General features: G+C 40.7%; 1 protein-coding gene and 1 long non-coding RNA gene across 2 annotated transcripts in view; one reads left to right on the forward strand and one right to left on the reverse strand.

Moving 5' to 3' along the window:
• The window catches only part of LOC144819645 (uncharacterized), a 134,139-nt gene that overhangs the window by 102,287 nt on the left and 14,636 nt on the right, over positions 1-17,216 (reverse strand). The gene's annotated exons all lie outside the window — the stretch shown is intronic.
• LOC144819644 (afamin-like) overlaps positions 14,831-17,216 on the forward strand; it is a 127,803-nt gene continuing 125,417 nt past the window's right edge. The window contains exon 1 of the mRNA XM_078677457.1: positions 14,831-14,995. Coding sequence (XP_078533583.1) covers positions 14,890-14,995 — 106 coding nt within the window. The 5' untranslated portion in view covers positions 14,831-14,889. The remainder of the gene's footprint in view (positions 14,996-17,216) is intronic.

The raw sequence follows: 17,216 nt of genomic DNA on the forward strand, positions 1-17,216 counted from the left end.
TATTCCCACCTCCTGATGCTCCGCCCACAGTTCCCCTACTTTTTTTTCCCCACTTCGACCACTGCATGGAATAACAGGATAATATGTTGGTCATTCCTCAATCTGCAATAAAATCAGCTTATGATAGACTTTTGAAATGATATTGAGTAATGTAATTTGAAGGTATGACACTGGGACTTGTTTTGACTTTCTTATTTAACAATTTTAACCTGGTATCCCGCAATGCATGAGAATCCTAGCTGAAACCACAATTCTACCAAAGAGAGGCTCCAAGCAGACTTGCTCACCGTTTACCATTTTGTCTTTGCAGAAATGCAGGAATAGGATTTCTGCATTTTTGTGAAAATAAAATTCTGAGATATATCTTTTATAAGTGTCATTCACATATAAAAGATATATCTCAGAATTTTATTTTTATTTATGTAAACAAATAAGTATTTTTGGCATGCTTATGATTATAGCGCACTTAGGTGTGTCCCAGGGATGATAAAAAGATAGAAGAGAGAAAGGGTGAAATGTAATTACGCACAGGTATGATGTATTGTAGGTAAATGTATCTTTTAGGATGGTCATCCCTATTTGTTTCTGGACTAATACTGCTGGTATTTTGACTCTGGACTGAGACAGTTCTAACCAGGCCCCAGTGCATGTGATACGACCTCTAAAACATGAAATCGACTAAACTCCTGATTTGCATTTTTAACTTACTGATACGTCCCTAGTCTATCGTGCAAAAGGACCTGCGAGCTAAATGTGACGAGTGGACTGTATCTCATATTGTGTCTCCACTAAAGTGAGCATGCAAAACATGTCTCCAGGCCTGCCCCTGCAGCCTGGGTAGGCGGTCTTAAAACTGCCAATTTGACCTGGCAAAAGGAACATTTTTCTAGTCCTAAACTTTCTTTGTAATACTTAGAAATCACTCCTAAAGTAGGCCCTACATGTCCATCGATAGGCTGCATCATATTTAAAATGTAGGACATGTGCACCTAGGTTTTATATGCCCTGGAAGGGAAAAATGTCCAAATTAATTTTTCACTGTGTTAAGGGTGACTCACCCATAGAAACCAAACCACAAGGAGAATGCCAATACTGATCCCCTATTTAGATAATTTCAACTGAGGGTGCAAGAACCATAAAGCAATACACCAGTAAGCTCTTTAGTAGCTTTTATTTCAATAACACAAAATCTTTTCAATTTTTTCAAAAGGGAACACATAACTAGATGTGATGAACGAAGATAAATTGTGAATAAAATTCAGCACAAAAAATAATAATAAATCCACTTAATTTCACATACTCCCAAACAAACCCATTCACTCTTCACAAAACCATACACATTCAACCTCCTTAGTGCAAAAGGGTGGAACAAATACTCCACCTGGTATGCACCTGAAATGCCAAACAAAGCTGTGGTTAACTTACGGTATGACAAATTCATGGGTTTTCCCCTTCTTCTTTCTTCCCCCCGTCCTCCTGTTTGAATCACAGCTACTTTCGACAGCTCTACTTCTTTGAACAACTGATCTTGTGGCTTTGTCAGAATAGGTAAGGAGGAGCTGAGGTGATGCAGGAGATGTGAACGCTATCTTGATTCAAATAGGAAACAGTCATATTTTTCCTTTTTTTGTTTTTCAGTGGTTTCTGGCCCAGAAGAGAATCCCATGAACAAAGGGATTTGAAACGCGTAGACCACGTTTTTTGTAGGCTTGTTTGTGTTGTGCCCGATTAATGTAAATATTTCATTGGATGTACATTGGTGTAAATATTGTACAGGGTGCATATATATGAAACAAATCCTTTGTAAGTTAACCACAGCTTTGTTTGGCATTTCAGGTGCATACCAGGCGGAGTATTTGTTCCACCCTTTTGCACTAAGGAGGTTGACTATGTATGGTTTTGTGAGGAGTGAATGGGTTTGTTTGGAATTATGTGAATGTAAGTGGATTTATTATTATTTTTTGTGCTGAATTTTATTCACAATATATTTTCGTTCGTGACATTTAGTTATGTGTTCCCTTATGAAAAAAATTGAAAAGATTTTGTGCTATTGAAATAAAAGCTACTAAAGCGCTTACGGGTGTATTGCTTTATGGTTCTTGCACCCTCAGTTGAAATGATCTAAATAGGGGATTAGTATTGGCATTTTCCTTGTTGTTTGGTTCAAAGTGCTCGGCCGTACTGATTGTGAGCTATACCCTTTATTGTTAAACAGTCACCCATAGAAAGGCACTAGGTTACATAACTCCATCAAATGCAGAACTTCATTTTGAGTTTACCTAAAAAATTATTTTAGCACTCATTTCAAAGGCCCTGTGGAAGAGGACTGCACTTGCTGTTGTGACCTGTGAGGAGAACCCTAAGGACTGAACCTGGTCCCATATGTACCCAGGAATAGGAAGAGGACTCCAAGGGTCATTTGGCTGACCTCCTGTTGAGCTACAAGAACATAGAACCTGCAAGAAGTCAGCTTTCATGAAAAGTCCAGCTGACAAGTTCTAACCGGATCTGGCCAGAACCCTGCTGGTAGTTTCTCCTCGAATGAGCCCTGACCTCAAAGTGGTGTACCTAAGGTCTTGAGCCCTCAGATAAGTGTCAGAGTGTACTACTCCTTCACAGCCCTAAGAACTGTGTTAGAAATGTTTTAAAGGGGTTTTTTCCTTTAGAACCGACAGAAGGTCGGGACCAACCTGCCAGTAAACTGACGAAGGTGGGTTGCTGTTAGGCCAAAGATTCACGTTGCTCCTGCTCCGCGCTCTTCTACAACAGCCAATCCATTTCAGGGGTTCATTGTGAATAAGGTTTACAGTTTCATGGAGGCCTGTTTGATTACAGAATGTGGCCCTGCTGCGCTTGAGGAATCCGGGCTCCAAAAAAGAGACTAAGGGCCTGATTACGAGTTTGGCGGTCTTGGATTGAACCACCATGCCAGCGCTCCGCTTCAAGACCGCCAAACTTGCAATCTGACAGCCCACCGTATTAGATTGGAATATAGGTTTTGCAGACTAGAGGCAGCGATCCCAGGGCAGTGCCTTTCAAAGGCTCATATCTGAGCCTTAGAAAGACACCGCAATGGGAGCACCACAGCACGATCCTGCAAGGCATTGGACAGTGAAGTCCATGCTATGCAGAACTGGGGGTGCATGTAGAAATGGGGGCACAACTTGTGTCTCCGTCCATGCATCCCCTGGCCCTGAGGCAAAAGGGGTCCCTGAGGGCCTCCTTAGGTTAGTCCGCATCACACTTTTCATGGCGGGCTCACCCTCATGAAAACTGTGTTAGTGAGGAAACTTGTTATAAGCTTAGCAGTGTCGCAGTGGTACTGCCAGCATATTGCGGGCCTCAGACCGCTGCAAGACCACCAGGGATCGCGGATCCCTGGCGGTAGCAACGGTCCCATGGCGGACTGATCACCAAACTCGAGATACAGCAGTCAGGCCGCCGGTGCGGTGCCAGCTGCATCGCCAAACTCGTAATTAGCCCCTACGTCTGAAGGCGGCAAAAGAATTTGACCGGCGAGGGACCTTCCTTGGGTGCAAATCTTGAATTACTCCCATTCTGAACTTTCCCGTCTGACGGCTATTCTTCCTAGTGGAACCCATCTCCACAGCAACCTGCTGCCTTGCCCTTCTGAGGATTTTTCATTTTAGTGACTAAGGGCCTGATTATGAGTTTTGCAGATGGGATACTCTGTCACAAACATGACGGATATCCTGTCCGCTAATACAAGTACATAGCATATAATGAGATTGTAATTTGGCGGACGGGATATCGTGACGTTTGTGATGGAGTAGCCCTGTCGGCCAAGTGCATAATCAGGCCCTAAATCAGAAGATAAAATCTCTGAAGATTACAAACCTGGTCTCTGTATCTGACCCGTGCTCCATAGAGGCTGTCCTTAATCTTTACCCTTGTTCCTGTCTGGTGTTGGCACTTTGTGGTTTTTGTTGCTATTTTTATTGAAACCTTTAAACATTCATACCTCTTGTTCCCTTTTAAGGATTTTTTATTTCTTTTTTTGTTCATTAAAATGTTCTCTATTTTCCTAAATTGGAGTGGAATTTTTATTTTGTTGTGTTTTCAACTTTTTAACTGTTTTGGCATTTTTAAATGCTTTAAACATCTTTCCAAATTAAGCCTATCTGCCCCGTGCCATAGCTACCAGGACTGAGCTCAGGTTTAAATTACTGAAACCTTTACTGGACCTGACAAGAATAGTGACATTATTACTTGTGGTGGACTATCATCCATCTCAACTAATAATCCAATTTCTCACAGATATTACAAGAAAAAGCAAGCCAGTCTTATGGCTATGTTATAATGTAATTAACTACTAAACATTGAGGATTACTTAAGGGTATTGAGGGTTTGCTGGGATATTCCTCTGGTAGCTTTGGTGAAGGATTAAACTATATACAGATTACCACTGTGGACATTAGGAGGAATAATTATATTTTGATTCATAAAACATCAGAAGGAGAGGAGAAGGGTAAGTCACCGTACATCCCTTCAAAAGGTCAAACTGATCACAAACAAGGATTCAGTGGATATTAGAACAAAGCAAGTAAAGTGATGTATCCCAAAATTGTGTTACAGTACAGGACTCCACATTTTGAATAGTTCTGAAGAAATGCATCCTTTTCTGAGGAAAGTCATCCTTTATGGAAGAGGAAACCACTTGAACATAATAGTACATATTTCGTCATCAGCACCCTCTCCCCACCCTGGTAGAATAATGTCAGAATGGCGGACTTGACCTACTCGAAGACGGGACTGGAAGGAGGGAGTTATTAAATAAAATCCACTGGACAAAAAGAAAGGGATCCAGGTTACGCTAAAAATACCTCTGTGTTCTCGGGTTACCACCTTTATTCAGAAGGACACTGGGTCTATTTAAAAAACCAAACTTGGACAGGTATATTGAGGCTAATGGTTCAGACCCATCTCCTATTTGCCAATATGTTTCTGCCTATAGTTAGTAGCCTGAATGGCTGGTACCAGCAGTCCCGAGCGGCCTTGATTTAGGTACCCACGAGTGCTGTACCTTTTTTCGTGAATGTGCGAATACAAAGGACACCACCCCCTCTGTGACCAGAAAACCGGTATCCCCTAAAATTTAGGGAGTCTAGATATCCTTGTCCAGCCCCAGGTAGGATTCACCAGGTTTATAAGGTAGCGCACACTCTTTTAGCATTGTGTATCAGTGGCTAGCATTGTCACAGTAATTAGTCTTAGGGATTCATCAGCCCTGAAGAATGCCCCAGACCGTTTAGGCTACTAACTATCGGCAGAAACAGAAACGGAAGGTGCATTATTCCAATGAGCCATTTAACAACCTTTCAGCAGAAACTGCTTTTTTCTGTCAGGTAAATGACATTATGGCAAACAAATGGGGAAAGATATACACAGCAACATTTTTGCTTAAATCGCTTTAGAATGTACGGACAAAATATTGAGTAAAAAATATTGGGATGCAGAAATATCAAGTTTTTAATATTGTGATCCACAAATATCATGATGCAGGCATATCATTGACAAAACTATTGATTTTCAAAGGTAAGTAATATCAATGTCAAAAATATTTTTAATATTGTTTACAAAAATATCGACGTTGTTAATATCATTGTTAAAAATACCTATGTTATTAATATCATTTACAAAAATTACGTTGTTAATAATATCTTTTTTCATTATTTTAATGTATTTTTGCATGTGTTTTAATTGTATATGTTATAAATTGTTTCTATAATTATTGCTAATGATTTAAATAAAGTTGGCAAATTTGTAGTTGTTTTTAAATTTAATTTAATGGTTTATTGTAATTTTTAGTGTTGTAGCGGATTGTGGGGTTTGTAGGGGTACAGGTGGGAAATTAATGATAATGAACTGATAGTTCATGTTTAGTGTTTAATTGATAATTAATTATGCAAATTGTGTAAGTACACTATTTTTTAAGTTATATATCAGGTGCGGGTTGTTGGGTTTGTAGGGGTGGATAGTTAAATATAGTTAATTCATTATCAGTTAATTAATATTAATTATTTAGTTGATAATTAATTATGTACTTGTGCAATTATGTTAATTGTTTAGATGCATTTTAAGTGTGGGATGTTGCATTTTTAGGGGGCCAGGTTGGAGAAGTTAATTAAGAAATAATGTATTGATAAATCATTATTAAATCGTTATTAATTATTTAATTGATAATTTTGTAAATTCTGAAATTATCATATTTGTTATGTTATATTTTAGATGTGTTGTTTTGTTTGTAGGGATATGGGGTGGGACATTATTTAAGTGATAAATACATTTACAATTATGTATTCATTTATTAAAAATGGTGTTATTTATTATGTTTTATGTTAACTGTGTTATATTTTTTAATTTCAATTACATTTTATTTCTTGGTTGTTATGATTGTGAGAATATTTTGTGAGATTTTAATTGCATTAATATTGTTTTTTAGTTGATGATAATTATTAAACATTGTAATAATTATGTAATTTGTTTAATTTTTGTTAACATTTAGAAACATAATTTTACATTTAAATATTTACCCTACTCTCTCTCGACTATTGCACCGACTATAGTGGGAATAGTATATTTTACCCCTCCTGAGTCCAACTCTTTCCCTCCTGTTACAAAGACTGGAGTGGGAGTGGTACATTTTACCCCTCCCGAGTCCAACACTTCTTCTACTGTTGCACAGACTGGAGTGGGAATAGTACATTTGATCCCTCCTGAGTCCAACTCTTTCCCTACTGTTGCACAGACTGGAGTAGGAATAATACATTTTACCGCTCCTGAGTCCAATGCTTTCCCTACTGTTGCACTGACTGGAGTGGAAATTGTAAATTTTACCACTCCTGAGCCGAACGCTTTCCCTACCGTTACTCCGACTGGAGTGAGAATAGTAAATTTTAACTCTCCTGAGTTTAACGTGTTCGCTACTGTTGTATACATTGTAGTGGGAATAGTATATTACTTTTTTTTAAAGTTCATCTTTTTTTCAATATTGCTTAAATCTATCTATTATTATTATTATTATTTTTATTTTTTATTTTTTTATTATGAGTTTGGGTATTTCTCTGTGTTCCCAGGGACTGTCAGTCCCTGTGCCTCATAAGGTGGGTTTGGGTGGGGGGAGGGTTGGTTGTCTGGGTCAAGGGGTTTTAGGGGAAGGGTTTTGGGGGTTTTGGTGGTGGTGGGGGGTGTATAATTCAGCAACAGTCAGTGGAAATTTTGCTCTACGAAGGCTAGATAAGGGAGTGTACTCCCTCCCAAAAGGGTAAAAGAATTTCTTATTATATGAGATGAAAACACCCTGTGGCGCAACCGTAAGAGAGAAGGGTGAAGAGAGGCAAATGAGGACATAAAAAATAAAATAAAAATAAAAACTGTCAAAATTATGCAAGAAACAGATATAGTGAACGTTAATCAATTTGTGTTATTAAATTGGAATGTGAATAGCTTTACGAAGTACAATGGTCATTATAAAGACGATATATGTACTTTGATATTTTCAGACAGGATTAGAAAAACAAGCTTTGCTATTATATGTGCATGGTTGCCTTTATCTGATTTCTTACTTCTTCTTAAATGGCTAAGAAAATAAAGGTGTGTACACTAAACATTAATGGCCTTAATGATATTAAGAAAAGGGGGATTTTGGCTAAAATGATATACTTGTTGCAAATCGATATACTTTGCCTACAAGAAACCCATGTTGCATGGGATAAACGGGTATCTTTAAAAAATCTTGGATTAGATCTGTTAGTATGCACTAAACAAACCGGGATCAAGAGAGGAGTCGCTATTTTTAATGCGACGAAATCTAGGCTTATGCCTTAAAACCACCTCTGATAAATGGGGGAGGTGGGCCTCCGCAGAACTTTTATTGTATCAACAAAAAATCATGATATACACGGTATATGGTCCTAACTTAGATGACTCCGAATTGTTTAATTTTGTAAATCTAGAGCTCGCACTGTGTAGCTTTCCCATCATCATATGTGGGGACTTCAATATTAATCTTGACTCAGACTTTGAAATAAGACAAAATAATAATAAATACAAGGGATCTAAACCACGAACGTTTGGAGCTTTGAAGAATTTAGTGGTTGATAATGGGCTTTTGGATGTTTGGCATAATCTTCATGCCAAAGATCCCGGGTTCAGCTTTTTCTCTGCTCCACACCGGAAATATGTACGCTTAGATTATTTTTTTGTATCTCAATTTTTATTAAAACAATAGCGATGGAAATTCTTCCCAAATTATTATCGGACCATAATCCATTAATTCTAAATTTTAGTTTATCATCGGTCGGGGAAGTCCCCAAAACAATTTGGTCATATCAGAGGAATTTATTATTTGATGAGGACTATATACAATTTATGACTAAAGTTATTCAGGATTTTTTTCTTATCAATAATGAAACCGCTTTTATTCCAATTGTATGGGATACATTTAAATCCGTAGTGAGAGGGGAAACCCTAAAATATTTTAATTTTCTAAATAAAAGTAAACGTGAGAAATTTCTAAGTGATTGTGCAATGGTTTTAAAGGCGGAAAAAAAGCTAGCTGAAAGCATCAAGGCTAATAAGCACATTGAAGAATCGCAAATTGATCTATCAGTCAAGCGCAGCATAGTATATTCTCATATTGCTGATCGAGTTGCATCTGAGTTTAGACAACACAGAACTAAAAGCTACGAATTAAACGAACAAACAGGGAAAATTCTCGCGCAAAGACTACGCCAAAAAACAATATCTAACGAAATCCTGAAAATCCGTGATATCAGGGGAGATGTTAAGACCTCTAGAGAGGATATATCAGGAGCCTTTAACGAATTCTACCAAAACTTATATCACCAGACCCATAGTGGGGTAGATTTGGGAGATAAGACAGCACAATACTTGGCAAGTATTAATAAAACTGAACTCTCTGAAGATCAGAAAGAGATATTAAGCGCCCCAATTGTTTGGGAAGAAATTGTAGCAGCTAATACGGGCCTAGCTATCGGTAAGGCAATGGGACCTGATAGTATCCCCCTAGAATTTTACCGGGTGTTCAGGAGAATGCTAAAACCAGAACTGATTAAGCTATTTCAGCAAGCTTCCGTAGGCAATCCTCCCGATTCGTGGGCTCTAGCTACTATCGTAATTTTTAAAAAGAAAGGAAAGGATGGAGAAATGCTTGGATCTTATAGACCTATCTCCCTCATTTCAGCTGACAGTAAGATTTTTTCTAAAATTCTTGCTAACCGATTAAATGATTTGATGCCCTCCTTGGTTTCTATTATGCAACATGGGTTTATATCCAAAAGAGACACCACGGACCACATTAAAAAGATTATAGCTTTATTGGATTGGGGGCAGGCTTCAAAATCCCCAGTTGCAGTGGCCCTGTTGGACGCTGAAAAAGCGTTCGACAGGGTCGCCTGGGACTTCTTATGGGCTGTTATGGCCTGGACGGGATTACCCAAGTCAAGTATTGAAGCAGTTAAGGCATTATATCATCACCCAAAAGCTGTTATAAGGATTTCAAATACACTATCAAAGCCTTTTAGGATAGAAAGGGGAACTAGGCAAGGCTGCCCCTGTTCCCCTTTGCTATTTGCTATTTATCTCGAACCTTTTCTCCGTAAATTATCAACAGAGGATAATATCATCCCGGTTATGGTTGGACAAAATAAATTTAAAATATTTGCGTACGCAGATGATGTCGCTATTCCTACCTCTGACATCAGTCTGGCACTGCCAAAAATTAGTTTTTAAATTAAATTTAGCAAAAACCCAGCTGATCCATTCTGAAACTGGCCGCCCTAATGAATTGGATTTTGTCCCAGAAGCCCAATATCTTGGGATTACCATCTCCCCTAAGATCGAGGAAATTGTTCCTCTTAATATCGAGCCAGTGCTGAAATCTTCTAATACCACGTTGGAAAGATTGAATAACATACACTTTTCTCTCTATAACCGTGCAAATATTTTAAAGATGCTGATCTTTCCTAAATTTCTATATTTATTTCGAACAATCCCCCTCTTGTTTTCAGCATCTTATTTTGCTAAAATAGATAGAATGGTCTCTAGGTTTTTATAGGGCTATCGACGATCTAGGCGTGCTTTAAGATGGTGCTCCCTCCCGAGATTGAAGGGTGGATGGGGGATTCCCAATTTCCGTCTATATTACTGGCTTATATCTCTAAAAAATATGGGCATATTAATATTTCCCGATATTAGCCTGGATTTACGGGATGTTGTTAGGGGAGGAAGTCTCCCAATGTCTAATTAAAATTATAGAACCCAGCTATTATAAGAAGACTAAATTTAAAATTATACCAACAGCAATATCAATATGGCGCCAGATCAAAAAAAAAAGTTATCCGATTAAACAACTTGAATTATTATTCTCCAATCTTAAATAATCATATGCTTCCCGAAATCTTCAAAGATTAAATCATGAAGAGATGGCATATTGCAGGCATTTGTAAATTGGGAGATCTTTATTCTGATACTTTATTTGCCCCTTTTTCTAATCTACAAACTAAATATAATCTTCCTAGAAAAGATTTTTTTAAATACCTTCAGATACACAGTTTTTTGGACTCAAAGGGCCTCATTCAGCATATCTGTATGAGTAAAAACAAGATTTTAGAAGCTAGTAGAAGCTCAAATAAAATTGGACCCATCTATCAGATGGTTATTAATCTGATGGATGATGATTTAACTATCATCGAAAATAAATGGCAAAGGAAACTTGCAATGGTTAACATTGATATTACAAGGTCTATTCAATTATCGATCAGACTATTGTTTAATAGTTCGCTACAAAGCCAGCACTTTATGGCAATCTATGATCTCTATTATTCTCTGATAAAGATGGCTAAATGGAAAAACAGCAATAATCACATGTGCAAACGCTGTGACAAAACAGCCGCTGACTCTATCCACATGTTCTTTAGATGGCATAAACTTCTTCAATATATCTCTGACATTGAATTTTTTTTGAATAATAGTTTGGGGGTCACCGTAAAATTGTCTGCTGAAATGGTTATTATGGGTTTAGAAATGGATCAGATAGAAACAAGGTCGGCAGCTGAAGAAGCGTTCCTATTTATTTGTATGTCTGCGTATCGTTTTTGTATTACCTCATGCTGGCTAGATATCGAACCTCCAGTGTTTCATAACTGGCAAGTCAAACTGTTATCTATCTTCCAATTTCAAATGGCTATCTACAAGCATAAGGGTTCTAAAAGAAAGGAGTTTGGACCAAAAATTTGGGTGCCCATCACCAGCTGGATTTAATTTCGTAATGCTTCTAAAATGTTAAATACTTTTGTTTTTATAAACAAATTATGAACAACTAGTAGAGCACTGTTTATATGATGATAAAGCTGTGAGGTATGTTTGTTGTTTGACTGTTTGCTGAAATAAAACTAATAAAATTTAAAAAAAAAGAGTTTGGGTATTTAATTATATATTTGATATATATATATATATATATATATATATATATATATATAAATGTATGTACTTTTTAAGATATTTTTTGTAAAACTTATTTTGATATATACCCACACATTGTTTTGTGGAGTCCTATTTATATATATACCAGCACTCTTCACAACCTCCACAATCGCGGCTAAATGAAGAGATGGACCCCACGGCTTCAGCAAGGTAAGATTTATTTCAATCTTTCAATGGGCGACGCGTTTCGAGCATCCACGTGCTCTTGTTCACACACCGTGCACCCGGTCAGCTTTATGTTTTAAATACTTTTTTTAGTGTTGCTCTGGTGTTCCACCTCCTTGGTGAGTCACATGGTCATTCATAAACATAGAAAACATGCTGACGTTTTCCTAGGTCCTATACCAGCTCTGTATTGGCTTGTTGATGCAAAGTATTTTGTTTTTAGTCCATGATCATTTTTATATTTTATATACACACGGACTGAAATACACTGCATAACCTGTACTTATCGTTTTAACATTTTTGAAAAAAATGTAAAGTTGTCAAATATATATATATATACATATTACCTACTGGTGGTCGCCAGTAGGTAGGTATAGTTAGGACCTATTATCCATAGGAAAAACGTAACATTCTTTTCTCAATAACTTTGGTGCCGGTTGACGAATCTTCACGAAATTTTCAAAACTTATGGCCCGCTCCGGTCAGCTCCTATGTTGAACATTTCGGGGTAATTCGGCAAGCAGGGGCCGAGAAAAAAAGGAGGTCCCAAAACGTGTTTTCCCCATATTAATTCCCATAAGAAACTTTAGACACCGCTACAGCACGAACTACTGAACCGAATTACACCAAATTTTGCAAAAAGGTAGCCCTTGTTTCAGAAAGAACTCTTTTTCTTAAATGGTGTAAATACGTTCAGTAGTTCCTGAGAGATTCAAGAAAAAGAGGTGAAAAAATTAATTTCCCATAGGAAACTTTAGACACGGCTACAGCTCGAACTGCTGAATGGAATTACACCTAATTTGGATAAAGGTAGTCCTTGCCTTAAAAATAACTATTTTTCTTAAATAGTGTAAATCGGTTCAGTAGTTGCTGAGAAAATACCCCCCCAATATATTGATATATAGAGGCGGGGTGGATCCGCGCACCCTGCCGATCACGAGCTTCACTCTTTTTGGCTGTCAACACTTCAAACCAGGAGGTGTTGGCAGCCATCTTGTGCCTCGGTAGAATCGAGGCACAAGAAAAGAGAAAAACAAAGGCGAAAAAAAGAAAAGGGAGCAGGGTGGAAACACCCTGACCCCCTAAGCCTGCTCAGGGGGTCCCACAAGGACCCCCAGGGCCAAAAAAAGCATTTTTTTTTAAAATCGCGAGCTGTGCTGAGGATCCGTGGATCCGGACGCAAAAATAAAAAAAACAAAGCGCGGGCTCCCGTGCTTTGTTAATAATTAGCCCCCGGGAGGGCCAAGTCCCGGGAGCATGCCACAAATATATTTGCGGGGGCCCAGAGGGACCCCCGCAGCTCCAGGGACCGCCACCCCCGGTGTTTTATATAAATATTTGTGGGGGGCCCACAGCCCCCCCCACAGCCCCGGGGACCACCACCTCCCAGGGCTTGTATTTTAAATGGGTGGGGGGCCTCCAAGGCCCCTCAAGCCCCAGGGACCGCCACCCCGAGCTTTCTTTACATATTTGTGGATTGGCACATGGCCCCCCGCGGACCATCACCACCGGGGCTTGTTTTAAAAAAAAAGCGACCTTTGTACGGGGGCTCGAACCCCCCCACACGCCCCGGGGACCGCCACCTCCCCGGGGCACTAACTATGCAAATTTTTGTAGATCTTGAAATTACTGAATAGCTGTGCTGTAACTGGTATTGGTATGTCCATTGTTTTGAAAATGTTAGGGGCCCATTATGATGTCGGGCGGATCGCCACCGCCATGGGGGCGGTGGCGATCCGCCCGACATCCATGCCCGCCCGCCACCCATTTACCCCCGCCATATTACTATGGACGGAAACACAGTCGCCTTGCGGCCGGGGCGGAAAAGGGTTTATATGGTGGCGGTGTCTATCAGACACCGCCAGCCATATTAGGATAGACTTAAAGCAATGCCTTTCCGTGGCGGCATGCGGTCTTCACTTCAGGGGCCCCCTGCGGGCCCCCGGAGTGAAGGACAGGTGGGGGGTGCACACAGGGGGTACCTGTGGTACCCCCCTGCATTGGCATTAACAAATCAGCAGGCACCGCGCGGTGCTGCCGCTTTGTTACTGCAAATGCATTCGTGCATATTTAGCATTGTGGAGGGCGGTGCTGGGAGCACCGCCCGCCACAATGCTAAAAATGCAGGATGTGCCCGCCACGGTGGCGGGCGCATCCTAATACCCCCCACGGGACCCCCGCCCTTATGGCGGGTGGTCCCAATGACCGATAGGAGTCCGCCCGCCATCCTAATGGACCCCTAAGTTTCTATTTTTGAGTGTGTGTATCCAAGGTTATATTAGGGTGAGAGGAGGTCTGCCACTCTATCACAAGGATGATGTTATCAGTGATATCAGTGATGTCATTTGATATGTCATCAGTGATGTCATAAGTGATGTCACTGACCATGTCACGAGTGATGTAATATGTGACGTCTCAGCAGTGCATTGTGGGCGCGCGAGTTATAGTTAGCTGAACTAACTATAACGGGGGAATTTCTATGGTTTTGTACGAGAGAAATGTCCAACTAAGTATAATGCCCCCTGAAACCTATGTTTTTTTCAGTGAATATTGATATATGCATAGTTGTTATATTAGTAAATATAAAATCATTATAAAAAATATAATAAAAGTAAAAATTAATATTTTTAAAATACTTTATATTAAATATGTGTATATAAACATACACACTTTCATATAGGGGTGTGTTTGTTTAAATAAGTAAATATTGATCTCGATTTTTAATTATTATTTAAACATATTTAATTTACATTATATTAATGTTATATGTTAAAATATTTATGTTTTATTTATTTAAACTAATTATATAGTAAAAGTCTGTATTCTGTACAGATTTTTCGATATTAGTGTACAACAATATTTTTTGTCGATATTTTTGTACTTACCATTATATGTATAAAAAACCTGTATTTTTGTGATCGATATTTTTGACATGATATTTTGGTATTACGATATTTATGGTTTCGATATTGTGTCAGGAATCCTAATTTATGTTAGTAAAAGATTGCCTCTAAGGGAATTGATTTTTTGCTATTCCTTAGCACTGCCTATGTCAGGGATTTCAGCAAAAGCTAATCAATTCGCCCCACTCCATCTTCTCTTCAATCATTAACAGCTGGGTACACAATGAGAAGCGTGCCTTTCAGAAGTAACAGTGCACCAGCAAAAGGTCTGTCGAAGAAACTCTTTGTTGGAATCATGAAGACGTCCACCTGTATAGCTGTGCTACTGTTCATGTTCGTCATCTTATTTTTCAGGAGCTTCTGCCAAACGCACAGAGGTGACAGATACCCTAGAAGTGGTGGTAAGACATCCCTCTACCTTTATGACATCACATGCAGTCCTGAATTGTAATCTCACAAATGTTGTTGACTATTTCAAAGAATGTTTAGTTAATATCTACGGTACATTTTAGATATATCATTTATAAATGAAACACTAAAGAAGGAACATAACTGGTTCAATACAGTGTAGCTTTACTTTGGAAAAGGCAACGGGGCCCCTGACTAATGGATACAACCCTGTCAAGGAAAACAGTATTATTGGAAAACAAGCTGCACCGGGTTCAGTGCTGTAAATATTTAGCTGAAACTCATGACCTGGCGACCTATTTTTCAATCGAAATACACAGAACAAATTATAAAGAATATATTTTTGATTTATTATTTTTATATCTTATTGAATTCATTTTCAAAACATTTGACATACAAAAACAATTATTTACATAAGAGGGGGGGTCTCTACGGCGCATTCTGACACTTGCCTGCACACTTGGGGAGGCGCTGGGCTGGTTCCTGGGCTGCACGCCCGCCGCTCGACCACCACGCGGCAGGGGAACTACAGCTCCCAGCATCTTCGGCGGTGACACGCCCAACACAGCGCACGGAGGCGCATAAAGACCGGAGGTCCCTGCAGGCGAGCGGGGGTCTCTACGGCGCATTCTGACACTTGCCTGCACACTTGGGGAGGCGCTGGGCTGGTTCCTGGGCTGCACGCCCGCCGCTCGACCACCACGCGGCAGGGGAACTACAGCCCCCAGCATCCTCGGCGGTGACACGCCCAACACAGCGCACGGAGGCGCATAAAGACCGGAGGTCCCTGCAGGCGAGCGGGGGTCTCTACGGCGCATTCTGACACTTGCCTGCACACTTGGGGAGGCGCTGGGCTGGTTCCTGGGCTGCACGCCCGCCGCTCGACCACCACGCGGCAGGGGAACTACAGCCCCCAGCATCCTCGGCGGTGACACGCCCAACACAGCGCACGGAGGCGCATAAAGACCGGAGGTCCCTGCAGGCGAGCGGGGGTCTCTACGGTGCATTCTGACACTTGCCTGCACACTTGGGGAGGCGCTGGGCTGGTTCCTGGGCTGCACGCCCGCCGCTCGACCACCACGCGGCAGGGGAACTACAGCCCCCAGCATCCTCGGCGGTGACACGCCCAACACAGCGCACGGAGGCGCATAAAGACCGGAAGTCCCTCCCGCCTCGCGGGATGCGCGCGGGCGACGCCGGGCGGAGCCCGGGCAGAGGGCGGGCCGTCTGTGGCCGTCTAGGGACGAAGAGGGACGGGACGGGTACCCCCCTAAAGCCTCCAACTTCAACATGGGTAAGCGCAAACTCCAAACATCACTCACTGGTGGGGCTGGCAAATCGAAGGTTCCCCGTAAAGCTCTGGGCTCAGCAAGCATTATGTCCTATCTCACGTCTGCTGTGGGGAAATTGAACCAGGAGATTGCAGCAACAGAACGTGAACTGGGGCTAGACACACCTCTATTGAATAACCCGGTGCCCCCACTGTCTGGGAGACAAGCTATACCTTTAGAGCCCACTGTCCAGATCATCACCACCAAGGATCTGACATTACTACCCCAATGTACTGCAATGGCTCCTGATGAACTCAACTCGTTGGGCACTGTTGATTTTCCAAGTTGTGCACAAGACGCTGCAACCCCAGTTATTAAGCGTACCAAAAAGCGCGTAAAGAGATCAAAAAGGTTTTTTACGCAGCCGGCTCCCACATTGCGCTATGCGCCTAGGAGACTTGAAAAAGGCATTAGAGACTTGATTGAAAAAGTGTTCACAGATAAAATCGAAAGTACCCTTATACAGATTGCTAATGACATTGTAGAGACTTTGAAAGATTGTGTCTCGGAAATAGTGGGGAAAGGTGATAGGTTAAGCACGTTGATATGTCATAAAGTACCTGATTGCGCAACATTGCCTCCTCCGGCTACGCTTGCCCCTATTGTCCAATATGATCCATCAATGGAAGGGATAGAGTCAGTCACCATGCCTGTCCCAATCTCCCCCCCAATTCCCCCTGAGCCAATAAATCTAAAATCTACCATCAATTCGGCCGGGCACACTAACCCTTCGCCGCTGACCCTTGTGGGGGATAAGGTCAACACTGTAGTCGGGCAAATCAACGTACATTCAAGTGATCAATTACAGGGAGCAAGGAGATTGCGGGGGAAGCCCCGTACCAATCTACCACCTGAGGCAACCCCCTTTGTTGCTGTCCTTGTA

Source organism: Lissotriton helveticus, chromosome 2_1 (assembly GCF_964261635.1).
Source record: "Lissotriton helveticus chromosome 2_1, aLisHel1.1, whole genome shotgun sequence".
NCBI classification, from domain to species: Eukaryota; Metazoa; Chordata; class Amphibia; order Caudata; family Salamandridae; genus Lissotriton; species Lissotriton helveticus.